At 58.8% G+C, this 26725-nt stretch overlaps 1 protein-coding gene and 1 long non-coding RNA gene across 6 annotated transcripts in view; one reads left to right on the top strand and one right to left on the bottom strand.

Annotated features, from left to right (window-relative positions):
- Positions 1 to 26725, bottom strand: part of FLT4 (fms related receptor tyrosine kinase 4) — a 39723-nt gene that overhangs the window by 8948 nt on the left and 4050 nt on the right. The window contains exons 2-26 of the mRNA XM_077911084.1: positions 17286 to 17382; positions 16477 to 16721; positions 16161 to 16273; positions 15881 to 16043; positions 15546 to 15685; positions 15058 to 15226; positions 14673 to 14790; positions 11836 to 11990; positions 11587 to 11749; positions 9909 to 10035; positions 8738 to 8846; positions 7393 to 7755; positions 6959 to 7105; positions 6727 to 6858; positions 6454 to 6560; positions 6021 to 6156; positions 5465 to 5569; positions 5069 to 5182; positions 4827 to 4915; positions 4540 to 4690; positions 3933 to 4027; positions 3447 to 3569; positions 2295 to 2406; positions 913 to 1012; positions 463 to 568 (exon numbers count right to left, since the gene is read on the bottom strand). Of these exons, the coding sequence (XP_077767210.1) occupies positions 463 to 568; positions 913 to 1012; positions 2295 to 2406; positions 3447 to 3569; positions 3933 to 4027; positions 4540 to 4690; positions 4827 to 4915; positions 5069 to 5182; positions 5465 to 5569; positions 6021 to 6156; positions 6454 to 6560; positions 6727 to 6858; positions 6959 to 7105; positions 7393 to 7755; positions 8738 to 8846; positions 9909 to 10035; positions 11587 to 11749; positions 11836 to 11990; positions 14673 to 14790; positions 15058 to 15226; positions 15546 to 15685; positions 15881 to 16043; positions 16161 to 16273; positions 16477 to 16721; positions 17286 to 17382 (3479 nt within the window). The remainder of the gene's footprint in view (positions 1 to 462; positions 569 to 912; positions 1013 to 2294; positions 2407 to 3446; positions 3570 to 3932; positions 4028 to 4539; positions 4691 to 4826; positions 4916 to 5068; positions 5183 to 5464; positions 5570 to 6020; positions 6157 to 6453; positions 6561 to 6726; positions 6859 to 6958; positions 7106 to 7392; positions 7756 to 8737; positions 8847 to 9908; positions 10036 to 11586; positions 11750 to 11835; positions 11991 to 14672; positions 14791 to 15057; positions 15227 to 15545; positions 15686 to 15880; positions 16044 to 16160; positions 16274 to 16476; positions 16722 to 17285; positions 17383 to 26725) is intronic.
- On the top strand, positions 5048 to 10581 carry LOC144321839 (uncharacterized). 5 transcript variants are annotated; one of them, XR_013387346.1, is made up of 5 exons: positions 5048 to 5595; positions 6387 to 6591; positions 6777 to 7067; positions 7406 to 10037; positions 10251 to 10581. It is a non-coding gene; the product is annotated as an uncharacterized LOC144321839 (long non-coding RNA). The 5 variants fall into 5 exon arrangements; XR_013387347.1 differs by lacking the exon at positions 10251 to 10581 and having other exon boundaries at positions 5051 to 5595; positions 6387 to 6694; positions 7406 to 8161; XR_013387349.1 differs by lacking the exon at positions 10251 to 10581 and having other exon boundaries at positions 5055 to 5595; positions 6387 to 6589; positions 7406 to 8161.

Here is a 26725-nt window from a genome sequence, read left to right as displayed (position 1 = left end):
GGCTGGTGAATTACTGTGCTTCCAGGCACTCTGAGGGTTAAATGAGCCTGTCTGGTAAATTCTCCCAATAGCCCTCCATTTACAAGGAGGAGGGCACAGCGGGGGCCCCTGTTTGGGGGCAGAATTGGACTCCAAGTGCTGCAGGCAGTCCCTGCTCTCTCCCCTAGACCCCAAAGCATCGGGGAAGCCCTGGTCTGGCTTTGCTCCCTGCACCCCCAGGCACACAGTGAGAGGGAGACAGAAGTCAGGGTGGGCGCGGGGGGTGGGGCTGCAGGACATGGAAGTGCAAAGAGGCAGGGGAACACCTTATCCTTCTATGGGACACAGGGGCTCCTTGAAGACCCCTTGAAGACCAGCCTGGGGACTACTCGTGGCCAAAGACGGACCCTGGCCACCTGCTTGATGGCTCTGGGGCTGGGGCCAGAGGTTGCCACAGCTGGATGGGGCAGGCAGAGGACTTACCTGTTGGTCCCTGCCCTGGAGCAGGTCCCCCAGGATCTCCACCAGCTCCGAGAATGCAGGCCTCTCTTTGGGGTCTCCTGACCAGCAGCTCAGCATGATGCTGCGTCTGCAGGCAAAACTGGCTCTGGCCTGTGGTCGGAGCGCACCTGCACTCTGCACCAGCAGACCCCGGCTCCCCTGCGTGACCTCGGTCCCTCAAACCCCTCTGCCCACCCAGTCTCTTCTGCCTGCAGGGAGGAGAGCCGTCAATGGACCAGTGGGTGGGTCAGGGGTGGAGTAAGATCTTCATCTGCAGGCCTCTACCCCAGCCCTGTGCCTGCACCACCTCCCCACGGCTGCCCCTTGCCTGCATCCTGCTCTTCCTATGCCTGCATCCAAGAACCCCCACCTGTGGCAATGCCCCCTTTTGGCCCCTCTTCCCCCACCTGCAGAGCCAGCAGGGAGACTCACATGGCAGGAGTGGCCAGCTCCGGGGCTCTCATCCGTGTGCCCTCTTTCAGCCTCTGGCAGAACTCCTCATTGATCTGCACCCCCGGGTAGGGGGAGGCCCCTGAGGGCAGAACAGGATGAGGTAGGGGTGGGTGGGGAGCCAGCACCTGCTCAGCCAAGCTCCCCAAATTGCCTCTGTCCTGGCCCCCTGTGGCAGGGGACTGGTCCTGCTGCTTCCAGGCCAGAGTTGAGGGGGGTGGGCAGCCAAGGCACTTCTGCTCCCAATGATAGTTCCCCACTTGGTTAAGAGAGGATGATGGATGAAAACAGGGGGGGATCACCAGGGTCAGGGAGCCACACTGAGCCAGTTGAGCCATGCCTGTCACAATGAACCTTCTTCAGAGACGCCCTCCCTGGCCACTCAGTCCAATCCTTTCCTAAATCTTGAGGCTTTGCCAAGATACCCAGGACCTAACTCCTCCTTGCCCTACAGCACCTCGCCTCTTCTGACCATAGGAAGAACAGCCCCGAAGAGCCTGTCTCCACAGAAGCAGGCTTATCTTTTCAAGATAAGTCACACTGCTCTCTCCCTTGCTCAAAGCCCTGAGCGGCTCCCCTGAGACCTAGTCCAGGTCGTCACCCTGGCTGGCTTGCAGGGGCTACACGGACCTCCCATCCTCCTGCCTGCTGCACCTCCTGATGCCCCTGCTCACTCCTGGCCCACCTCCAACAGGTGGGGACCTGTACCCCCGACCCTGGACTGCTGTCTTCCAGCCTGCCTGCCTGACCCAAAACCCCTTCATCAGCTGGGCCCTCCCCAGCTCACACACAACTCCTGCCCTCCCTGTGCTCTCCAGGCCCTCGCATTTTTAGTGATAGCGTCATCATAGTGGCTCTTTGGTGCTTTTACTTCTCCTTTTGTTCACTGCCTGCCTCTGCCCTGGCGCGGGGGCTTCATCTTGCTCCCGGGGGAAGGGCCCAGGGCCCTATGCGGAGCTCTCATAAGTAGGTACACTCTTTGAGTGAGCATCCAGTCTTCTCCAGGGCGCTCCCCAGCCCTTGAAGGCAGGAGAAGCATCCCCAGTGACAGGTCATTCAGGGAGGTGAAGATCTGGGGAACACATGAGGCCGCTCCTCGGGGACCTGTGGTGATCCCGGGGACCAGGTAGTAAACATAGGCTCTGCCTCATCAGAAGCTCGAGCACAGCACCCTCCAGGGGTGGGGCCAGCGTGGCCCATGCTGGAGGCAGAGGAGAGACAGGGAGGGCTCTTGAACCACTTGCCATTGAATGACTGCTCCAGGTGCACACCTCTGGGCCACCAGCCCCCACCCCGCTTCATTCAGAAGGGCTGCAGCCTGTGACCCTGCCTCTCCCCTCCCCCACACCCTGCCCTGCACTTACCCAGGGAGAAGATCTCCCAGAGCAGCACCCCAAAGGACCATACATCACTCTGCGTGGTATACACCTTATCGAAGATGCTCTCAGGGGCCATCCACTTCAGTGGCAGCCGGGCCTGGGGGAGGCCGAAGGAAGTATGTCTCCATGGAGGGAGGGCAGAGAGGGAGAGGCCAAACCCTTGGGTAGCCCCTCTCTCACCTGTAGCCTCCCCAGAACCCTGCAGCCACACCCCAAGAAAGACCTATGGCCAAATCCACCCCTTGTGTGTTCAGAAGACGGTCACAATCGGCCCCCACCCCGTAGGTGCCTGGTGTCTTCCTTGAAGGCTTTTGCCCTGCTGCTTTTCTCCTGGGTCTGTCTGGGCCCCTTTCTTCCTCTGTGCACTGTTGGGGGGGCACTTGGGACCCCTCCTCGTTCAGACCCGAGACCCAGTCTCTGGAGGAAATGGGACCCTGCACACCCTCACCATCCCCCCTCAGTTGTTCACTTGGCCCCCCACCGGAAGCTGGGCATCACTCCTGATCCCTCGTCCTGTGGCTCCTGATGTGCTTTCCCCATCCACTGCCGGTGTCTCTACCTCTAGGGCCTCTACCTGGGAGCCCTGAGGGTCCTGGCCCCCATGATAGGCCTCTGCCTTCACCCCCAGCACACTGACTCCTCTTTCCTCATAGTCTGCAGATGGGGCTTCACCTGACTCTCCCCTCTACCTGCCTCTGCCCACTCGCGAGTTAGAATGAAGGGCAAAAACCTTGCAGGCTGACCCACCACATCCTAGCCCCACGCTGCCCACTACCCCCTCTCTGCAAGCCTTTTCCTTCCTCCTCTGGGGATGAACCCCCAATTTGCTTTGAGTGTTCATCCAAGTGCCTCTTGCCACCTCTGAGCACCACCAATGAGACACACGCTGCTCCCAGCACCCATATACTTTTCAATGGCCATCCTGCTCAGCAGACATGCAGTCAGCTGTGTCCACCTAATGGGCACAGCCATGGGGCCAAACACAGGCTCCAGTTGTCAGCTCCCATCTCTGTGCCCCTGCCCCATGTGCCCTGTTGGGGCCACTAAGGTCCCTGTAGGTGGTTCTCAGACCTTCCATGTAGATGGCACTGAGTCCCCCAGCTGACTCTCGGCCCTCCCTCTGTGGCCTGCACTCACACTGCCCTTTCGCACATAGTCAGGGTCTTTGTAGATGTCTCGGGCCAGGCCGAAGTCACAGATCTTCACCACATCGCTTTCTGACAGCAAGATGTTCCGAGCAGCCAGGTCCCTGTGGATACACTAGGGGTACAGGATGGGAGGGGTGCGAGAGGGTGGTCAGCACAGATCCCTGAGGCCCCCTCATTCCCCCCCCACCTGAGCCCTGCTCTTTCTGGGAGAGGTTTCCATGCTCTCCCAGAATTCTCCATGCAGAGGGTTCATGGAAATGGGGAGGCAGAGGAGGCTGTGGGGTAGGACAGATCCTACAACCCTTCTGTACACTGACTGGCTAGAGATATCACGAAATCACTCGCACACTCTGGTCACAGTTCCCTCCTCTGCAAAGTGGGAGAAACGTGTGCTGACCACAGCATCGCTGTGCAGTGAGATGAACAGGGCGTATGCACCCTTCTCCCTTCTGGAGGGGCCTGCTGGGGCGGTCACCTTGCGTGAGGCCAGGAACTCCATCCCTCGGGCCACCTGGAAGCTGTAGCAGACAAGGTCTTCCATGGTCAGCGGGCTCAGCCACAAGTCCTGGGCTGCACAGAGGAGCAAGGCAGGCTCAGCTGGTGGGGGTGGGCAGTGGGGGGTGGGGCTCTTCCATGACTCCCATCAATACCCTTCCCCAAAGAGGGCACTCGATCACTAAGCCTGGCCTCATCCCTCCTGGTCAGGCCCCTGAAGCTCCTGGCACTAGCTCACAAGCGGGTGGGCCCCCTCTCCTGCCCCTCAGCATCTAGCGCTCTGCAAACCCACGAACCACTCCCAGAAAGGTGAATACTGTTGCATCCGCGTACCTTGCACCTGCTACTTTTGCCTGTCCGCTCCCACCCTTGCCTGGAAGGCCAATGCCTAGATAGCCAGTGCTGATGCCCAAACGTCAAAAGTCTCTGTGGAAAGTGCCCCTGTGGGGTCCTCCTCCCTTCCGAAGGAAAATCCATTACCCGCTCACCCATGCAAGCCCCTCCAGGAGGGCCTGGGGCCCGCTTCTCCCGTGGTCCCCGATCGTGCCTAAGGCCCCTCCCTGGGCAAGGGGAAGCCAGGCTCTCACCTCCCGGGCCCGGAGGCGCCCGCCCTGCCCCGCCCTTGCCCATGAGGAGCCGGGACAGTAGGGCCCTCTCGCTGCTTCCCGGCCTCCTCCGGTCAGCTCTGGCACCTTCCACCAGGGTGCGGAAGCGCCTTCGCTGCTCAGGGGACTTCTCCTGCGAGTGCAGAGCGGGCGTGAGGGGGCTCCGCGCCCACGCCGGGCGCCCCCGCCCCGCCCCGCCCCCCCGCCCCCGCCCCCGCGTCCCTGCGGGCTCCCGGCAGGACTCGGGCCTTCGGCAGGGCCCCACGTACCGCACAGGGGCTGAAGGCCTCCCGCTTGGCCCGCAGGAAGTTGGAGAGATTGCCGTACTTGCAGAACTCCACGATCACCATGAGGGGGCCTAGGGCCGCGCGGGAGCGGGGCAGTTGGGAGCGCGAGCGGGGCAGCTCGGCCCCGCCCCCCGCCCCCCGCCCCGGGAGCCCCGCGAGCCCCGCCCCCCGCCCCCCGCCCCGGGAGCCCCGCCAGCCCCGCCAGCCCCGGCCGAGCTCCCTACCGTTGGGCTTGGTGCACGCGCCCAAGAGGTTGACCACGTTGAGGTGGTTACCGATGTGGATTAGGATCTTGAGCTCCGACATCAGGGCGCGGTGCTCGCTGGCTGTGGCGCCCTCTGGAGGGGACACGGGGGTTCGCGCGGTGCCGGGCCCGCCGCCCCCACCCCTGCCGCCGGCCCAGACAAGGCGCAGCTAGGGCGCCTGCCGCGGCGGGCCAGGGTCCCCGGCTTGACCCGCTCGCCTCCTGAGGCCGCAGTTCCAGGCCGGATTGGGAAGGACTGCTCAGATCTGAGTCTAACGCCTCCGTGAAAAGCCCGGGGTAGACTCTGGCTCTGTGCCTCGGTTTCCCCTCCTGAACCACGGCCCCACCAGCCCACTCAGAGTCGCTGACCCCGCACCTTTCAGCATCTTCACAGCCACGGTGTCACAGCTGCTGCCCTTGTGAATTCCAAAAGCCGAGGCTTCCACCACCTTCCCGAAGGCTCCATGGCCTAGGACTCTCCCTGTGGGAGCGGGGAGCCGGGTCCAGGTGAGCTGTAGGAGGGCAAGGGTGGGGAGGGACTGGCAGCAGGGGCAACTCCTGTGGAGGGCCAGGAAGGAAGGCCAGGAGGGGGAGGAAACCTGGGAGCCTCTCTGCCAAACAGGAAGAGCAGGGAGATCAGGAGTGGGAAGAGAGGGAGGAGAGAAGTGGACAGGAAGGCCTGCATCCTCTCCCGGCAGGTGTGTTGGGTCCACCCTGCTGAGAGCTGTGGGAAGTGACCCTAGGGGGCCTGAGAACTGGAGCCCTGGCCAAGTTCTTGGGGTGCCCGCCCAGATGGCAGGACAGACCAGGTGGGGGCCAGGCATAACTTTCTGGCCTGAGAACGGAGGCATCTCAGCACTTCAGAAGAAAGCAGTCTACAAGGGCAGGATAGGATGGATGGGTGGGTGAGGGGTGCTGGCTGATCCCCTCACCAAGGTGCAGCCGCTCCCGGGGGAACTCCCACTGGCTGGCATCATAGGACAGGTATTCACACTGCTCCTCCAGAGGCACCTCCCCCGGGTCCATGATGATGGACAGGTAGCCCGTCTTGATATCTGCATGGGCTGGCTGGGGTGGGGTGGGGACAACTAATTGATTTGGCCATTCCACCATCTTGGGTGAACTTTTCCCCAGGACAGGTGGGATGTCCTTTGGGACTCTCAGGCAAGGAGGAGACAGGCAGACTGACAATCTCTGGTTGTGTAGGAACCCAGCATGGAAGGGTCAGAGAGGCTTCCTGGGAGGTGAGACTTCCAGGTGAGCCAGGATGGTGGAGGACCCCATTCCTTATCTTACAGGCTGTGAATGGCCTAGAGAGACCCCACAGGAGCAGTGAAGAGGCTCAGTTGGGGGAGGAGCACTCACCCTCCTCATGTTACAGAAGATGAGGAGAAGGAGGACCCAGAAGAAGACAGCGATGACCCCAGTGCCGACAAGGATCACGATCTCCATGCTGCCTTTATCCTCGGAGCCTGTGTGGGCAGAAAAGGGGCCAGTCTGCGTGTGTGTGTTAGGGGGAAGGGGGTGAACCCTGCAGGAAGCCCCCCTTCTAGTGGGCACGGCTTGAGGGAAGTGGTTATGAGAAGGCACCAAGTGCAGGTGGCAGGTGGGTGGCAGGGCGCTAAGGGGAGGCCGGACCTTCCACGGCCACGCTGGCAGAGGAGTTGACGCAGCCCTTGGCATTGCAGACGCTGCACAGATAGCGGCCCGCGTCCTCCTCACGCACGCGCTGTATGCTGAGCTTCTGGTTCGAGTCTGCCAGGTCGATTCCTGTAGGGGACGGTGTGTGGCTTCGAGTTCAAGTAGGTCTAGGGCCTTGACCTGGTAAGCGTCTGCACCCCGCCCTTCGCCCCGGGGTCCACCACTCTACCGGACTCTTCCTCCAGCAGCCTCTCGTCTTTGTACCACAAGATACTGGGCACGTGTGCCCCGGCCACCGGGCACCTCATCTCCAGGGAGTCGCTCACGTTCACCAGGAGGTCGGTCAAGTTCTGCGTGAGCCGCGGGGCTTCCAGGGCTGGGGGTGGGGGTCAAGGGGGAGCTAAGCGGGATTGCAGGAAACAAGAGGGCGTTCGGGGAAGGGGCCCTCCAGGGCTGGAAGCCGAGAGGGGGGACAGATTGTGCCAAGCTCTGGGAAGGATCGGATTTGAGCGCAGGGTCGTGTGGGCTGTGGACCTCCACCGTAGGGATGGGGAGGAGGACCCTCCTGCAGATTCAGGCTCCCGGAAAGACAGGGTTCTGGGCGGGGAGGAAGGCTCCTCGCGGGGCTCTGCCAGCCCTCCCCTGCAGCGCTGCCCGCCTCACCCTGCACCGACAGGTACTTCTTGTGGCAGTGCTTGTCGTGGCTGCGACGGTCCTGCACCTCGCATACGTAGTCGCCTTCGTGCTCAGGTGCCACGCTGGGGATGGTCAGGCTGAGCGTGGTGTGGCGCGCCCCTGGCGCCACCTCCTCCAGGCGGGCTGCCAGCGGCGTAGCGAAGAGGTGCACGTTTTTGCAGTCGAGCAGCAGCGGGTTCCCATGAGCATCGTGCAGCGTGGACAAGTTGAGGCGGTACCAACGCAGATGCTCGTAGGTGTAGTTGTCTGCCCGGCAGCTCAGGCGCACCTCTTGGCCCTCTAGGGGCTCCTCCGATGGTTCGGATTCTATGCTGAAGCCATCGGGGATGTCTGCGGAGCGAGGAGGAGCCTCTGTGACGGGCACCCGGAGCTGGCTCACCCACCTGCCCACGCTGGTGCTTGCTCTCGCTTTTCCAACTGCTTTTGAACTCACTCTGCCCTCAGCCAAGACTTGTACCACCTAAGTCTGGACTGGGGACTTTCTGGGTACTCTTTTCCCCAGCACTGACCAACGGGGCCCTCCCTGAAGTCAGCCCCACTGACTTCTCTTGCCTCACCTTCTTCTAGCTCTCTACCGTCTGAGCCCCAACCTGGCTGCTGCCCCTACACTCCCGGGAGCCCAGGTCATCCGTGTGGTTCTTGTCAGCACACTTGGTGCGGTCCTGTTGCATCCTGCCTTGCTGCTGACCACACTCCACCACTGGCCTCTCCTTGAAATTATCTTGTTGTTTCATTAGCTTGTGGCAATGCCTCGCTCCTGATTCCTTTTGTCTGTCTGGCCACACTCCTTGTCAGGCTTGTGTGGGCTCCTCTCCCCTCCTCCCTCCTGCAGGGTTCTCTCTGGCCCCATGTCCCTTCCAGGTGCCTCATTTACACTCCTGGGCCCAGCAACTGTCCCTTTAATGGGCTTCTTAGCTTTCCTGGGGTCACTAACACATTTGAAAATTGGACGAAACTATGGACCTTTCCCCCGGGAAGTGTACCTGTGAGCCAGCTGCTCTGTTGGAAGGGGACTGGGAGGGAGGTGGAGCCATAGGGAGAGGAAGGGCACCGGTGGGGAGGCACCTCCAGGGCTGGAGGCAGAGAGTGCCACTCCATCCTGGAGGATCAGCACCCCAGTCCATAGGCTCATGACCTCCAAATCTATCCTGCCTGCTCAGACCCAGGGGCCCAGTGGGCCCTAAGTATCTCTCCTGGACACCCCACTTCATCAGAAACTCAATGGGCCCGACCTGGCCTCACTGTCCTCTCTCAGGCCTTCTCGCCTTCCTCTTGTTCCTGACCTCCACCCAGACCTGCCCAGGTCACTCACTGGTCACGTAGAAGTAGATGAGCCGCTCGTCCTGGCCCACTTTGTTGAAGACCACACACTTGTACATGGCAGACACGTTGGCATCCTGGATCACCAGCTTGCTCACCGTCTAAGCAGAGCACAAGCACACGGATCCATGTCCTGCCCAAGTTCCTCCCAGCTTGACCGTCCTCCCTACCTGCAGGGAGGCTGCCATGGTCAGCTGAGTATCAGGGATGCTAGAGGCCCAGAGCTGAGAAGGACCAAAGCTCAGAGGCAGGACCCGGAAGGGTGAGGTGGGGAGTGGAAGGTGAAGCCCTTGCACAGCAGAGGTGGCTCTCTGGGAAAGTCCAGGGCATAGCTATGAACAGCTGGCATCGGCTGTGGCTGAGGTCCGAGGACAATGTTAGGCTGAGCAAGAGGGACCTCTGGGCATGGACGGGCTGGGGCTCTGGCCATGTTGAGCAAGGGCACAGACCCAGCAAGCACTGGGCTATGATTCGGAGGGCAGGGCAAGGCTGGTCACTGTGTAAGATCCTTGTGATGTGCCACATGTGTCCTGGGGCTGCTCACACCACCTCTCTCAGGGCCCTGCATGGTGGCCAGCGAAGGGAATGAGAATGGGTCCCAGATCTCCAGAAGGCCTCTGGCCTGGGCAGTAAGAAGCTTGGAGGCAGGGGGAGGAGAGAAGGCCGTAGGCCCTGCCTACCATCCAAACAACCTCTCCCCCAACCCCCCTTCCAAGCTGGGTACTTCCTGGCCAGGCCTGGAACAGGAAGAGGCTCTGGAGGTGTGCAGGAAAACAGGAAGTGACTGTAGGAAGTGGGTGCCTTTGTTTGTCCCCTCCCCCGCCTGGCCCCTTCTAGGCACTGCCTCCAGGCTGGGCCAGCAGCTTGGTTGCCTTCCAGGGGACCTAGCTGGCCGTGGGCCTGACCTTCCTAGCCCTAGGGCCTGTGGGTGGCTGGGGCCCAGGGCCTGGCCAAGCCACCTTCCATCAAAGCTTCCCTGTCTGGAAAGCAGCTAGAGGTCCCTCCCCTCCAATGCACATATAGGAAGGGTAGCTGAGGCCCAGAAACACTGCAGAAAGACCACCAACTCTCAGAACTCTGCAGGCCTGGTAGAGATGGAAGCCAGGAGATGGCCCTCCCCACCTCCCTTCTCCTTCCCTGTCAGTGGCATGGCTGGCGTGTACCTTATTCTTCCCCTCCACAAACTCGGTCCAGGTGTCCAGGCTCTCGATGGGGTTCACGGCATCCTGGGTGGTCACCTCTCGCCAGTCCTGGCACTGTGGCATGTGGTCTCTCTGCTGCCGCCGGCTGCTGTGAGCAAGGAGGGGGCAGGGCAGGGCAGGTGTGGGCAGAGAATGCCCCTCAGGGAGTGGGGGTCAAGCTGCTGTCATACTCAGGGTCACCTACTCACATGGGTGGGTAAGGCTGGCTGTCAGGCTGAGGCAAGGGCAGGGATTGGGGCTTTGTGCCTGGAACACTGTCTTCCACCCTTTACGCTCATGGCCCTGCAACAATCTTGTCCCCAGTAGGCAAAAGGTTGCTGCCCTCAGAGTAGCACATACCCGTGGCCCTGTGGTTCATCTCTAGCCTGCTCTACCCACCATCCCCTACTTGAGATGTGCCTCTTCCTGCAAAGTCCACCTGGATCTCCCAGGGGTAGCAAAGTCACCACTTCTGTTCCAGGAAGCCATCTCTCTCCTTCCAGAGCTGCAGCCCCTTCCTGGGCTGGATGTGACCCCAGTACCTTTGGTCTTTTGTTGGAATATGGGTCTGGGACCCCAGGGGAGGCTTTTATCTGCCCCCAGCAAGACCCCAACCCCAGGGTTCTTTTTTTTTTAAATAAAAGATTTTATTTATTCATGAGACACAGAGAGGCAAAGACACAGGCAGAGGGAAGAGCAGGCTCCCTGCGGGGAGTCTGTGTGGGACTGGATCCTGGGACTCTGGGATCATGCCCTGAGCTGAAGGCAGACCCCAACTGCTGAGCCACCCAAGAGTCCTCCCAACTCCATGGTTCTGTCAGTTGACCCAGAGATTGGGGTAGAGGGAAGGTATCAGAGGGAAACAAATTTGGAAGTGTCTGGTGGTCTAGAAGAATCTCTTATGAGCCTTGGGTGTAGCAGGCCACCCCTATAGAGCCTCCTCCACTGACTGTGTGGGGGCTACAGCCCGTCTCCCGGTGCAGCCACTCTGTCTCCTCCTCGGGTTCCCAGCATCATCCTTCCCCAGGTTGTGGCCCTCCACCTTAGTGCCCTCCAGACCACTGGCTAGCTCGGCAGCCCCCTCCCATCTCTTGCTTGTCCCGAGTTGTCACTGCTCTGAGCATACTCCTAGGGCAGTCTGTCTTGTTGGCACACAAGCTTGGCGGCACTGGGGAGCATGGCCCATCAGTCGGGCTAGCTCTGCTGCTTACAGCCATGACCTTGGGAAAATCAGATCCCTCCTCCTACCCTCAGCTGCCTCTTCTGTAAGTGGTCATCATGGGCATGGCTCAGAAAAAGCTAACTGGGCATGGTTGGTATGTCCCCAGGCTGAGCACAAGGCTCTTTAATGAGCTCAGGTCCACCCACTTGATGCCCAGGTCCCTAGGTCCTCCTGGATGATGTAATTTTGTGTCCTGGGGGCTTTACTTTCAAGGGTGATGGGTGGGGACTGCGCCATTCCTGTGTCCAGCCCAGCCTGACTGGGGGCATGTGGACCTCAATCAGGAGAGGTGAGGTCAGGGATTGGCTCTAGTTGAATTGTGGTAGGGCTCTGAGCAGGGCTCTGGGGATGGGTGCAGGTAGTGGTAAGAAGGGGCTCACAGCCAAGGTTGGGGACAGGGCTGGGAAGTGAGGAAGGACAGGCCAGAGCCACACTCACAGGCTGCGCTTGGTGAAGGTCTTGCAGGGTGTCCATGGCCGCCAGTGCCACTGGACACTGAGAGGAGGGGGCACCCCGTAGGCAGTGCAGGTGAGGGCCTGGCGACTGTGACGGGAGTAGGTGCTGGGGGAGGAAGCCTCCTTCTCGTGGATGTGGGGGGGCACTGGGGGCACAGGCAGTTGGCTGGTCAGCAGGCCCCTGCCGGCACACCTGCCACGCACTGTCCTCCCTCCTACTCTGCCCCCATACCATTCACCACCAGCTCCAGGCTGATGTTGCGCTGCAGGCTGGCCGCAGAGTTCCACAGGGCGAGGGTGTAGATGCCCGCGCTGGCCTCCGTCACCTCCTTGAGCACCAGGGCATGTGGACTGTGGCGCCCAGACACTGACTTCTTGTCCTTGTACCTGGCCCAGGAAGGGAGTTCAGGGGACTGCATGGATCCCGCTCCAGCCCCGCCACACCCAGGCTCCACCAACAGCGTACACTGTCTGGGGAGGCGGGAGGAGGCTGGTGCCAGAGTCCTAATGGGCCTGGCTGGAGCAGAAGGCCCCTCCTAGACCTGACCAGAAGGCTTCAGGGAAGGGTGTCAGGGGCTCGGGCTGGGACAGTGACTTGGGATGGAGAGCAGGTGGCCTCAGGGCTATGGGGATGGTAGGTCTCACATCTGCGGGCCCAGAGGCAACTACAGTGCCCAGAGTGCCCCATTTCTCACAGGCTTCAGTGGGGTGTGCTGGGAAGGATCGGAGGTATAGTCCCCTAGAAGCACTGCCCAGACCATCACCACTTTCTGACCCCCAGCTCTGCCCTTTTGGAACTTTTCAGATACAGGAACTTTTGGTCATTCCCACACTCCCACTTGGGGCCTTGGCACTCGCTGTCCCCTCCTTGCTTGGATGCTCAATGCTCTACACACCTGTATGGCTCCCTCTCTCCCATTTATAAATACCCATTCATCCTACCGCCCTATGAACCAGCTCCTGCCCTCTGCTCTGTACCTGCTTGCTCATGAGCATACTGATTTTCACACACGTGTCTATTGACCATCCATCTCCCCCCACGAAGCCATGTGGACACCGTCCTCCCTGGACTGCTATGTCCCTCACAAATAGAGCGGTAGAAGCAGGCATTCAGTGCATATTCATATGCAAATAAATGCATATGCGAGTAAGCAGATGCCTCACACCCCACAGGGTGGCTCTTCCCCAGGCCTGAGCTGGGAGTACTTGCAGGGTGGCCACTCTGCAACCCATGCTTTCCGTGGAAATGGTCCTCCCTCAGGCAGGTGCCTTGACCTGGTATTCAGCCACAGAGCTGTGGCCGAGGCACATCCTTGGTCAGCAACAGTGAAGGGGGATGAAAGCAGGGGACATGACTCATCTGGGGTCACATAGCAGGGCAGGGCAGAACAGACCCGAGGCCATGTGGTCTGCCAGGCTCTGGTGCAAAATCCCGAGTCTGCCACCTGCTGTATCTATGATCAGGGGAAAGCCCTCTCATGGGCCTGGGCACCTAGTGTCCTCATCTGAAAACTGGGGAAACAATGCACTTTCTTGCAGGGGTCGTGAGGTTGAACGGAGTTATGGCATTTCGTGTCAGCACTGCCCCAGACACAGAGTGCTTCGGGAGTGGAGGACCGGCCTGCCTATCTGTCCACTAGATTTCCATCCATTCACGTACTCATAATCATCGCCTGACAACCTAGTAGAGTGGGCCCCTGTGTGCTACAGGGTCCCGGGGCAGGTGTCTCAGTGGACAGTGGGCCCAGCTAAGTGCTTCTTGGAGGCAGATGTTGGTCAAGCGAGAGAAGAAAAACCAGATGTAGTGGGAATGGCGAGAAGCAGCCAGCCGCCTGGGCCAGACCCTGAATGAAGAGCTGGGCTTCCCTCTCAGAGCAGGAGCAGTCCTGCTGGCCTTCGGGGGCAGAGGGCAGAGCTCCAGGTGTCTCTAGGAGGCTGATATATGAAGGAGGCTCCAGGCTGTGCCCTGCCCCCCAAATGCTGGTCCTATATTAGGTACCCCTGCAATGGAGCCCAGAGCCTGTGGCCTCAGATGTAGGGTTATACCAGGCCCAGGCCATCCTGGGGCCCTCCTAGGAGAAGCCTGCTGTAAGCCCACGGCCAGCACAGTGAGATCCCAGCTGACAATGTCTGGGGCCTCTGCTTGCTCAGCCCCAGGCTTTCAGAAAAGGTTATCCTGCCTGGAGGGAGGTGCCCCAGGCTGGGAAGGGCAGGGCTCCTTTGGCCATCGGGGAAAGGATGAAGCAGAACCCTCCCAGGGGACTCAGTACTCAGGTAGGAATGCCCTGTCCCCTCCCCCACCTGTTTCCTGTCTGTACCATGGGGGGGTCAGGCTAGAGTGTGACCTTCCAGCATTGGGCCACACGGACTGCTCAGATGACCCAAGGGTGTGTGTGGGGATTCTATGCCAACTTGAGCTCTTAGGGAGCTCTCTGGGAGCACCTAGCAAGGGTGGACCATCACTAAGGGACTCCCTCACTGCCTCACTGACCTTTGATACATCCCATAGGAGAGGTCTTACTCTCAGTTCACAGACCAGAGCTGGGACAATGGAGCCTGTGGGCCTCCTGGAAACTCTTGATTACTGCCACACAGCTCTGGCCTGGCCCAGAGCCTTTCTCTACAACAGTTTGTGGAACCCTTGTGGCATCTCAGCTTCTGGTAGGAGGGTCCTCGGGGAGACAAATCTGTCCAGGGAGGCCTGGGAAACCCAAAGCTACGCTGCTGGGCAGGCCAGAGCTCCGTAACACCCTCCCACTGGCAGGGCCCTCCAATATACTGAGCAGGTGCAGGAACCAGTAAGCTAAAGCTCTGCACTGTGCCCACTGCACCCACACATAGAGCAGCCCCGTAGGTGCAAGCTTGCCCAGTTTCGTAGCAAGATAACTTTCCCTCTGGCTTAATTATTGTATTAGGTGCACACTCCTTAGAGTGTCTTCAGAGGCAACTCCCTGTCAGGGTCTCAGGGCAAAGACCCTAATGGGAGGGGGATGCTGCACTTCTTGCCCGGTGGTCTGTTCTCCTGCTGGACCTGGTAGGTAGCGAGAGGCAGGGGACCAGGGCTGGTACCATTGGAACTCCGGTAGAGGGTATGCCGCTAGCTTCACAGGCAGCTTCACCAGCTCATCTCCTGCCGTGGCCTCCAGGACAGGACCCTTGAGCCATTCGACGCTGATGAAGGGCTTTTCTGCCAGATGGGAGGCATCAGTGTAAAGTCGGGGCCTGAAGGCACTGACCCACCACTGCTCAGGGGCTCTCAGCCACGATCCAGCACGCCCAGGGGCCAGACGCCTGCAGATCGGGCCCTCCTGGGGTCTACTCATTGCCCTCCCTTCCCTCTGGCTAGACTCCACACTGCTCAGGTGCACCCTGACCTCTGCCCCTGCCCCCACTGCACAAGTACCCCGGGGCCCCAGGCCTGATGACTGACACCTGAGCCAGCCGCAAGCCATACCATGCACGATGACCTCGGTGCTCTCCCGGAATCGCTGGATGCCATTGTTGGCCTCACACACATAGGGGCCCAGGTCATTCTGACTGACGTTGTAGATGGTCAGGATGCTGGACAGCTCTGTGTGAGTCTGCTGGGAGCGCCGCTCTGGCACCCACTTACCCCGCTCTGCCTACCCACAGCCAGGGGAAGCCCAGGGTCAGAGCAGGTGGCCTCTGGCAGAACTGAATGCCCGGGGCACATACCCCAGCCCAGAAGTGGGCCTGGAAGCCTTGGGCCCAGACCTAGAATTTTCCTTGGGGTAGCCCCTTTCATCAGACAGGGGCTTCAGAGGCGGGACTGGGTCCACACCTCTTCCATTCAGAGGCTAGGAGGGCGTGGCCAGTGATGGGGACCCCTGGGGACAGTGCAGGCATAGGGCAGGTGTAGGCAGTGACAAGGACTTTTGGGGATGGTTCCAGTATGGCCCGTGGTGGGGCCGTCGGCTTCACCTGCTTCCCTGGGTAGTCCCAGTCGAAGGTGACACCCGAGTTGAATTCAGCCCACACTGTGCAGTTCAGGACCAGCTTCTCCCCGACCAGCAGCTCCAGCGACTTCTTGGGGAACAGCTGGATGTCATAGAGCTCATTGCCTGGTGATACATGCACAGTGACCCCCATGCTCCTCATGGGATGGCATGCGCAGGGCGCCCACCAAGATCAGTGGTGGCACCTATGGCCGGCCCCACCACTGGGATTTGGGGGATCCCCCGTCCTCCTCCTGTAGTTCTCCTGGGACGTGGGCAGTGGTCACTGGGGGAGGGCCCTGCAGAGCGGGCGGCCCCTACCTGTGATATGCACGAGGAAGGGATTGGAGAGGAAGGCCTGGCCACCCCAGGTGGTCTCGCACTGCAGGTACAGTGCATCGCGCAGCAGTGGCGTGGGCACCCGCATGCCCCGGCGGTCGTCCCACACCAGCTCCTGCCCATCAGGCTGCAGTGCTAAGTTTTGCTGCAGGGACACGGTGGCCGTCAGTACTCTTTCTCCCAGCCAGACCAGTGGGCACCTTTCCCCGGGATGGGACAGGATGGCTGGATCCTGGGCTGGGACTGGGGATAAGGGCTGTACCGATCTCAGCGTGATGTTGAGGCCGGGGAAAGACACCAGGCAGGGCACCCACATGGAATCCTTCCTGTTGACCAGGAGCGTGTCTGGCTTGTTGATGAATGGCTGCTCCAAGTCTGGGGAGAGGGAGCAGGTTGTGAGAGGGGAAGGCGGGGCTCGGGGGTCCTCCACTCAGGTGAGGGGCAGTCGGGTATCCCTTCCCTCCAGGGTCTGCAGGATGGGGCCGGGGGGTGCAAGTGCAGATTACCGCTCCAGGATCCAAGCCCCTGGCCCATGTCTCCTGGGCAGCTGCGGGGCCAGGCAGCCTGGGTCCCCTCACCTCTCACAAACACGTAGGTGCTGGCGGCTGTGGTGCCCTCGATGCGGGCCTTGATGTACTTGTAGTAGCAGCGGTAGCTGCCTGTGTTGTTGGCGTGTGCCTCGGGCAGCAGCAGCACCTTGCAGTAGGGTCTGGTGTCCGTGCCCTCGCAGTCTTGCACAACTCCCATGTCCTCGCCATCCTTCTCCCTGGTGGCTGGCATCTCCTGAGCCCCTGGCCAGGACCACTCAAGGGGGTGCTGCCCCCTGGCAGAGGACACGAGAGCATAACAGAGGCCCCAGCTGTGGTCCCAGGGCACAGTCCCTGGGACCCTTCCTGAGGCCATGCCTTGCCTGCAGCCCATCTCATCCAGAGATCAGATCAGCCCAATTTTGGGGCTCACTGGCTCCTAGGCCTGCATGAGGTAGGCTGGCCTGAAGAGAAGCCTGCTGATCATCCCTGGGGCTACAGGGACTGTAATGGGGCCAGTCTGGGTGGGTGGGCCTGGTGCCAGCGGAGGGTGGCTGGGGTGGATGTAGGGGATCTGGGGTCCATGCAGGGTGACCTGGGAGGTAGGCAAGAAGTGTCCCAGGTGCGAGTGTGGGCAAGGTGGGAGTGGCTGCAAGGTGTCTGCAGGGCCAAGGATGGTCCATGCCTTCGGGTGCCCACCCCCAGGTGACCAGGGAGCCCCACTAAGCATTGAGGTCCCTTTGCCTCGGGGAGGGGCTGCCTTCTGGGCTCTCCTCTACTACCTCCTGCTTTGGCCTTCTCCGGTCCCCTTGGCCTGGGGTGGGGACCCAGGCCCATTTCTCTGGCTGAGGTCTGAGTACCTGCAGGAGATGGATAGGCTGTCACCGGAGTCAATGATGTGTGTCTCCTCCGTGATGTTTAGAGTTGGGGGGGTCATGGAGTAGCCCCTTGCCAGGCCTGGGGTGGAAGACAGGGTTAGTGTGGTGCTGGGTCGTGAGTTCACATGGTGACGTCAATCCAGTACTAAGAGTATACTTTTTCCTGGGGCAGAGACTGCCCCAGCTCCTGGCCCTGGCAGCAGACAGGTCCCAGACCCCAGTGAGCCCTGACCTACCCAACCCCAATCTCTGGCCCCACATAAGCTGAGCTGTCAGCATGAAGTCGACTGGGGAGACTGCAGGCCTGATCCTACACTGGGGGAGACCTGGAATGTGTCACCTTGGCATTGTGACCCTCACATGTCTGCCTGAGGCCCCTCCTTCCTGAACCTCAGATGCACAGCCACTGCTTGTACTGGTGTTACAGTGCAGACCCTCCCCAGATGCCCAGAACCAAGGGCCTCGGCCTTCCCCCAAAATTCTGCCTATGACCTCACTCTTTCCCAGGTCCTGTGGACTTTACCTCATGTCCTTGGCTCCATATGCTTCTGTTCACCCTTGCAGCCCCCTCCAGCTACCCTAGCTCCCCCCTAATCCCTGGCCTTGTTCCTTCATTCCTCCCACTCCTCCAAGCCCCTCCCAGGGCTTGGCCCCAATCGCACAATTAACTGCTTTGCCTGGTTGAAAACCCTCCTGCTGCCCTGCTGCCCATGTAGTTTCTTGCCCACCATCCTCCTCCTGGCAGGGCAGTGTGTGCCCCCGCCTGTGTGCATGTTGATAGGTGAGGGTCCGTGCGCACGTGTGCGTGTGTGTATGTATGTGTCTGTACTTGTGGGTGTGGATATGTGTGCCTATGGAGTGGATGTGTATGCATGTCTTTGGCATGTCAGTGTGTGCGTGCCCATGGGCGTGTGTGTGTGTGTGTGTGTGTGTGTGTGTGTGCGTGCGATCCCGGTAGGGGTAGGAGCAAGCCTTGGGGGAGGTCTGGACATGGAACTCTGGCAGATGCATCCTGCCAGGACCATCCTGAGACAACAGGAAGAGAGGACTGTGTGGCTGGAGGCCCAGGGCTGTGTCCTGTCCCTCCCCCTGTGTCCTTGTCCTCCTGGGGGGCACTGACCACTACTGGCCCCAGCCTGCCATCCTCTCCAGTCCCACAGATCCAGCTCCTTTGTCCTCTCTGGCCCAGCTCCCTGATGCAGCATTGTCCCACCCTGACAGCTAATTGCAGAACGTGGATCCCAGGGACCCTCCACCTAGTTGGCTTTACACCACCCTGACCCTGACCTGCCCTAGGAGGCAGCACCAGGACGGCATGCTGTGTACACCAAGATCTCATTTCAGATCACATGGACAGGATGGCCACTGGCCAGGGCCTGGCTCGCCCCTCCCTTCCATGCCTCCTGCTGGCCAAAACTTTCTAGGCACCCCACCACGCAGGTCAGAAGGAGAAGGTCTTCACTGAACATCTAGTCTCATTGTACAGACAGGGAAAACGAGGCCCTCTTACTGGGCTGCACCACCACCCTCAGAAGGCCACTCACCTGGCCACTGTTGACCCAGCCTGAACCCAGTGCACCCCTTCCTGGCAGTCAGGCCAGGGGGCTCTGCCACCAGATTCATCCTCCCTAGGGTGAGTGTTAGCCCTCCATGCACACCAGCCTCCACTGCACACCTCCGGGCAAGGCTACTGGGAAGGGGGTGTGCTGCAAAGGGAAAGCTCCCCTCTAGGAGTTAGGGCCTGGGTGTTGAAGGAAAAATAGGATTTTCCAGGGAATGGAAGGTGAATAAAGCCACAGCAAGCAGACAACTGGCCTCTGAGCTATAGAAGAGGAGGGACAGTGGGCTTGGGTCTGGACCTGCAGGGGATGAGAGAATGGGCCCTCCCAGTGGACCAGTTGGGGGTCAGGCCTGAGGCTGGTGTGTGGGCACCAGAGGAGAGGCATGGTTGCCAGCACCCACCTGCCCCAGGCCTGTGCATGCCCATGGTGAGGCCTGCAGCACTGCCCTGGGACACCCAGGGAGGCCCATGGTCCCCTGGGGTACACATCCAAGGCACACACCTGGCACCCCTGGCCATGCAGCTGTGGCAGATGCCAGCCCCACTTCCTTGGGCAGCTCCCTTTTGCTTCCGGATAAAGTAGGGGGATGCCAGGACTCTGCCCACTGCCCTTCTCTCCAGCTTCATCTCCGGATACATTTCTGAGAGGTACAGAGCTCTCACCTTTGTCCCAAAGTGCCAGACTTTTCATATCTTGAAGTCTTGTCTTCACCTGTCTTTTATCCCTGGACATTTGTATTTCCTTTCCTAATGGGAACCCCCCCCCCCCCCCCCCCCCCGCGCTGGGCCCAATTCATACATCTCTTCCCCTGGTGGGGCAATCAGTGTTACTCAAGCAGCTTTGGCTCCCTGGGCCCCTACTGTTAGAACACTTCTCAGACTGAATTATGGTTTTCTGCTCACATTGGGGAGAGGCTATGTTTTCTTCACATTCCTAAATTCAGTACAGAGAAGATACACACCGAAGATGGAAGATTCAATAATGGTAGAATGGGTGATGGATGATCAGATGAATAAATGGGTGGGTGGATAGGTGGGTAGATTGATGGTGGGTAGATGGATAGTGGATGGATGGAATGATGAATCAATGGTGGATGGGTGGATAGTGGATGGGTAAACGAAAGGGTGGTAGGTGGATGGGTTGATAGGGTCTGAATGGTTGGACTGTGGGTGGATAGGAATGGATGGATGGGTGGATTGTGGATGGAAGGGTGGATGCTAGAGTGGGCTGATGGATAGGGAATGGGGCCTGTAGGATCTCCCTTCCCAGAGGCTATCATATTACCAAAGGAAGCGTCCATATCACTATACTAAACAGAGAGACCATCCATTGTCCTTGGCAACCCTTTATCCACCTGTACAAGTCTCTCTTTTCTTGTCCCAGTGCCCCTGTCTTCACTCACGTCCACCAGGCCCTGAATGATCAGCAGACTTTGCTGTGGACCTGACTGTCCTCCTCCATCCCTTCTGCTTAATTGAAACCTCACTTTCCTAAGGACTCCTGCCCCAGAGGTAGTAGTGCTCTCCCCTGCACATGCCTGGCAGTGGAAGCTCCTTGCGGTCATCTCCTTTCTCTAATGGTACCACCTGCTCCCCACTAAGGCTGTCAGCAGCTGCAGTCCTGTTACTTCCCCTCATTCTCTGTTCCTGCCTCTCCAGCTCCCATCACCCCAACTCAGGCCATCCTGTTCCCCATGATTTCAACATCCACACAGATGACTCACCAGCATGCTGGCCTTTGTGGTCCTCATCTCCACTGTCCTCCCTCCTCCTGTCAGCCACTCACTTCCTGGGCACACCCTGGACCTGGTCCTTATCAGAAGCTACACCACCACCAAGTTCCTGCCTTCCTGCGCTGCTCTCCCCATCTCATCTGCCTCTTGTTAGGTGCCCTTGTCCTACCACCGCTAAGTCCTTCAGCCTCATCAAAATTCCCAGTCCAGGGACTCCTCTCCATAGATACCCTCTCCTGGCCTCATCCCTGTCCTGGCACATTATGGCCCTTGGTCCACTAATCGGATTGTTTCCTTGTTTTTCACCTTCCATTCCAACCCTGTGGCACCACCATGGCCCTCAGTGGCTCAGCATGCAGTGCAAAGCCAGAGCCCTATGCTGCTACCCCACCCCTCCTTTCTTGTCCTATAGGCAGATCCTAAATGGGCCCTTGGACTGAAGCACAGGGTGTTCTCTCCTCCCTCACTCTCAGCATTAATGAAATAAAGCCATTAGATGGAGATCTTCCCACATCCAAACTCCACACACCCTGCCTGGGCCCTGGAAACCTTCTGATACTTCCCTTCCCAAAGCCAAGCCTTCCATCTCCCATCCTATAAATACCTAACCCTTCCCCTCCCAAATTCCTTGATCCTCTATTCCCTTCCAGCCCTGCCCCCTTTCCTATTCCCCTTCATTGCTGTCCCCTCCTCTCATATTTGCTCATCCTCCCTCTGGGGTGCAGATGCTTTATGGAGTCAAGGCATCCCATGATCTCCATGCTGCAGGACCAGTGGGCACTCCAGGCAGGGAATAGGGCTACCACCTCCTCTGCTACCTTCTGTGAGCTCACTGTTGCCTTGTCTTCCTCCTTTCTCTCTGCCCAGCACCTCAGTCTCTTTTCTGTAGATCTCTCCCTTAAGTGTCTAGATACCTCCAGAGTCTCTACGGCCTGTCCTCTCACCTCCAGCCTGAAGTACCCAGTCGCTGTTGCACTTGGACACCCTCCAGACATCCTGGGTCCCACATTTCTGATGCTGAACATCAGACCCACACCCTCTTCACCCCTCCCAAGGCTTCTCCTTGATAGCTCCCATCTCCCCGTATGGGAGCAGCTGTAGGATGTGCTTCTCCTCTTTTTTTTTTTTTTTTAACCCCACCGCATGTTTAGCACAGTACCTGGCACAGAACTAAGACTCTATAAATACTTGTTGAATGAAAAAGTGGATGAGTGGATGGATAGATGGATGAATGAATGAGTGAGTGGATGGAAAGATGGCTAGCTGTATTGTTAGATGGACAGATAGAGGAATAGAAGGGTGGGTGGATGGATGGATGGATATATGGATGAAAAGATGGAAGGAAGGCTAGAAGAAGAATAGATGGACAGGCAGATGGATGGATGGGCAGGTAGGTGAGTGGGTGGATGAATGGATGGAAAGATGGATGAAAGGATGGAAGGGGGGGTAGCCAGATAGACGTATAGATGGATAGGTGGATGGATAGATAGAAGGAGGAGTGGATGGATGGATGGATGTAAGGATGAATGGATGCATGCATGCATGGATGGGTGAGTGGATAGAAGGATAGGTGAATGGCTGACTGGCTGGCTAAACCTCAGGTTGTCCTTTATGTTGGAACTAGATTAGACCCTGTTTCCATTTTTATAGACCAAGCTCCCTGGTGACCACGTGTACCCTAGAATGCTCAGCAGCTAAGACAGGTTTGACCCAATGACTGCCTTGCCCAGAGGTTCCACGCTGCCCAGCCCCCACCTGCAACCCCAAAGAAGATGCATCCTTCCTGACTGGCTGTTGTCTGTCCCCACTGTCCTTCCTTTCCCGCAGCAGGAAGCGCTGTCATCCTGGCCTCTGCTGCACTCCCCCTGCCTTCCTGTTCCTGGCCCAGGAACTGGCTTCTTCCTTCCCCTGGCCAGCGGCCCTGGCCCCCCAGCTTGCAACAGAGCAGTCGGGGCAGGCGCCGGGCAGAGGTCGGAGAGGCCAGAGTGCACACCTTCTCTTCTCTGTGCTGTCAGCAGCCTTGGGCGGTGGGGACCTTGGCGTCAGCCACAGGCAGCCGGCTGTGAGAGCAGCACACTGGGATCCTGGGTGAGGGGCAAGTGGCAGGGGGCGGGGGTGTGGGAAGTCCTGAATATGAGGCACCGACCATAGCCTTGCAGTTGACCATAGCCTTGCAGTCGTTGCTTCCTTTGCTCCTCACACAGCCCAGGAGGAAGGGAAGAATCCGAGGCCAGTTGGCAATGAGGAAACTGAGGCCCCAGGACTCACGGAGGCAGTGGGCTGGCAGCTGTGCAGGAGCTCATGTCTGGCCGAGTCTGGGCCTGTCCCTGCCCAGGTCCCAGTCCTCACATCTCTGGCCCCTACTCTCCCAGAACTACCTGTCTCTATTCCCCAGCAGCCTCCTTTTTGGCCTCCAATTGGTCCGTCGGCCCAGAGGGGCGTCATGGCCTGAAGACACATTCACCGGGTCCCTGTGGCCCTTGGGAACTGTGCATGCCCTTGGCCTGGCCTCCAGGGTGAAGTCCATCCCAACAGGCTCCACCTTCCTGGCCGGCTTCAACCTCCAGTGCACCTGCCACATCCAGCATCTACCACATCCTTGCCAGCCTTGCCCACCTCCCTGCAGGCCTCACGTTGTGTCCTTTATTCTTTCCTGCTCTCAGTGCCCAGTGCTTAGATGATGGCTACTGCTACTCACTGGGAGACCTAAGGCTGAGTGCCTTGTCCTTGCCCCAGCCCCGTCATTGGTCACTGCTCTGTCCTCAGGTCCAGCATGGATGGCCAACCCAGGGATGAAGTTGGGATGGTCTGTGAGCTCAGGGGTATCCCTCCACATGCTGACAGTTTCTTACTGCAGACAACTGCCATGGTCACCTTGTGGGGGATGGGGACTATGTGGCAGTCATGCCAGTCTCATCTGAACTCTCCTTCACAGCTGTGCCCAGGAGGACGGAGGTGAGCCCAAGAAGGAACATGGGGAACAGCTGGCCAGGCGAGGCTGGGCCTGGGGCCTCTATGCATCTGTCTGAGAGCCGGGCAGTTTTGGGGAGACCTGCTCCAGGTTGCTCTCCCTTCACTCTTAGAGGGAGAATCACAAGGGTGTTCGGTCCTAGAGTCCCCCCATACCTGGCAGCTAACTTCTGTGCCTCCAGAGGTCAAGGGTGAGGGCCAAGAGGCCACAGTCCCCTGACCCTACAAGACTGAGAAGGCTGAGATAAGAGGGGTTGTTCATTCCCAGGATGTGCTTGGGGCCCCCTGAGCCTGACTGTGTGCTCCATGATGCCACTCTCTGACTTGCTCTTTCCAAGCCCCGGTTTTCCCACTTGCAAAATGAGAATCGTCCCCAGAATTATCAGGAACACAAACAACATAATACTACGTCAAGAACAAATGCATACTGGGCCCTTGGCTGTCACTGCCTGCTGAGTGTTTTGTATGTCACAGCAGGCTGCAGTGGGGAGGGGGCAGTGTGGGGTCAGAGAAAGCCTTGCTGGTAGGAGGAGCTGAAAAGTGCTTTGTGGACTGAGTAGGAGCTCGCTGGCTCAGGAGAACACACAGGGCAGAAGGAATGTGCAAGGCTGGAATATGGGTGACCTGGAGCTGTCAGGTAGATGGAACAGATGTGGGGCAATGAGGCCACAGCAAAGGGTCCTGGGTCACAGGCCAGCCAGAGGCTCTTGGCCTTGCTCACTGGTGTGCTCCCTTCTCCTGGTGATGGCAGCCTCCAGGGCTCCACCTCTACTTTTGAGCTATTCCACCCTCTCTGGGTCGCTTTCCTGAGCCCTAGTCCTGAGGGGCACCTGGCTTCCAAAATGTCTCTTGGCAGGGCACCTCCACCCCTCAGACCGCACCACACCCACCACTGAGCAGGACACCTGGAGCCACAGGGCACACACAACTCTCCACCCTACAAGATGAGCAAGTGTTTCAAGGATAGAGAATTCCCATGTTGGCAAGGGTGTGGGCAAATAGGCAAACAGGCGCTCACAGTGATAGAAGAATGCTTATACTCCTTGACTCCCAAATTCTGCTTCCCCCATACATCCTGTTAGGATAATAATAGCAAACATGGATTTAGCACTTTCTGTGTGCCAGCCCAGGCTTTGCACCTGTGCACACCACACCCTTCTAATGCCCCCTGAGGTGGGTGCTATTCTTGTCATTTTGAAATTGAGAAGACAAAGGCACAGAGATGATCTTCAGGGGACAGGATTATGGGAAGCAACTCCTGACTCTTTACGTGTCTGCGTTCCTTGCATTTCTGCAGTTTATGGAATGTAAAGGCCATAAGCTGATCGAACCACCTTTTCTCCACCAGTCCTGGAAGCACTGGCTCTCCCTTTTGCTAGGTTTGCCATCTTAGTGGCTGGCGGTCATCTGTTAAGCGTTCCTGACGCCACTCATCCCCCACAGGCAATTAACTGGTCACGAAGTCATATCCATTCTCAGAGGCAGCACCAAAGGCGGGGTGGCTGGGAGCTCCAGGCTTACCCCTCTTCTCTCCCTGCCCCTCTGGCAAAGTGCTTTGCACTTATAGCGCTCAGACACCTAGCAGTGGACGCCTTCCACCCAGAGAGCCAGATCCTGGGACAGCCCCACTCCAGACCCCGCCTCTCCAACCCACTGTTTGGCCTGCCTCAACGTCCATCCCCTGGCTTGCCACGCCAGTGTCTCCCCACACCAGTCTCTCCTCACTGGTTCAGACTTTACCCAATGGTTAGATTCTCTCTCTAGAACACAAGGCCCTCTCCCACCTAACACCATTATGCTACTTGGGAGCAAAAGCTGTGTTCTTTGCATGGCCTTACAGATGACTGGTGACCATTCCAACCCTAGTGTCACATGTTGAGGCCCTCTCATTGTGGGGGGAGGGGCTCAACCCTCGCAGTGGTTGGCTCATTGCATTTGACAACTGCTTAGTGCAAGGATAAGGGGGCTTATGTTTGCCTTTCGTGGTGGTATCCCCAGCATGAGATTGGCCTGTGATTGTCCCGACTCCCCGTGAGGATCTGGGGAGCAAAGGGACAGCACAGAGTGTTTGGGCAGGTGTGGAGGTGAGGGACAGAGGTGGAGATGTAGGCACTGAGGTAGGCGTGTTGGTCAGGGGTGGACTTGGGGAAAGGCAACGTGTCTGTGGGGCATGCTGCTTTTGAAAGGTCTCTGGAGCAATCAAGGTAAAAATGTCCAAGAGGTGGTCAGAAATTTAGGACTGCACCTGCCTCCCCCACCCAGACTCTTCCTTGGGGAATGTGGACAGCCACCTGTCCCTTCAAACCCCTGGGCCCCCATGCCATCTGAGACCAGATAGCTGATGCCTGACATTCCTACAAAGCTTCTCTAGCACCTTGTGAGCCATTTCATCCCTCTGGCCTTAACTCCTAATCTCCAAAATGGACACAATAAGCCTGTGATATGGAGCTAAAGCCTTCACAAACCCTAGGGTAAAATGGTTTAATTAACCATTTTACACTGAGGGGAGGCTCCACTGCTAGACACTTCAAATATGCATCTGTGGGTGCATGTGTGCTGCTTTTTTTTTTTTTTTTGTGTGTGTGCTGCTTAATATGAATGAATCTCTGTTTGGTAGAACTTACAGTAGCTCTAAGGATGGTGCTTTAAGTTGGGGAAGGATAAGAGCTTCCCCTAATCCCTCCTGAAAGCCCACATTCCATGCTCTGGGGGCACACAGTAAGTGGGAATGGAACCCCCTCTCACCCACCCACTTGAAGCAGCACCATCCTCTGCCTGGAGTTCTTGGCAGCCTCCCCAAGGGCAGGGTGAGAGGCAGGGTGTCTCTAGAGCAGGTGAAAGGTCATGTGCTGAGGTCTGGGGTGTGTGGTGGGGCAGGCTACGTGGACTGGTTAGGGTTGCCCTTGGGACCCCAGAAGAAGCTGGTGCTTATCAATGGGGGTGCCACTGAAAGATCAGACCTGTGTTTTAGAGATGTCCCGCTGGGGCACCTTGGAGGCAATTTCTGGAAGCAGAGAGGGAGGTGGGGGCTGAGTGGGAGCAGGGGCTGCCTGAGTACCCCCTGAGGTTGACCTGGAGGTAGGGGCACCCTGGCAGATCTGAGCTCCCAGCCCCAGCACAGCTGTGGGTGCAGCCAGCTGTGCCAGGCAGCTGCCCTG

Source organism: Canis aureus, chromosome 10 (genome assembly GCF_053574225.1).
Source record: "Canis aureus isolate CA01 chromosome 10, VMU_Caureus_v.1.0, whole genome shotgun sequence".
Lineage (NCBI taxonomy): Eukaryota > Metazoa > Chordata > Mammalia > Carnivora > Canidae > Canis > Canis aureus.
This window is presented reverse-complemented; position numbering and strand designations above follow the sequence as displayed.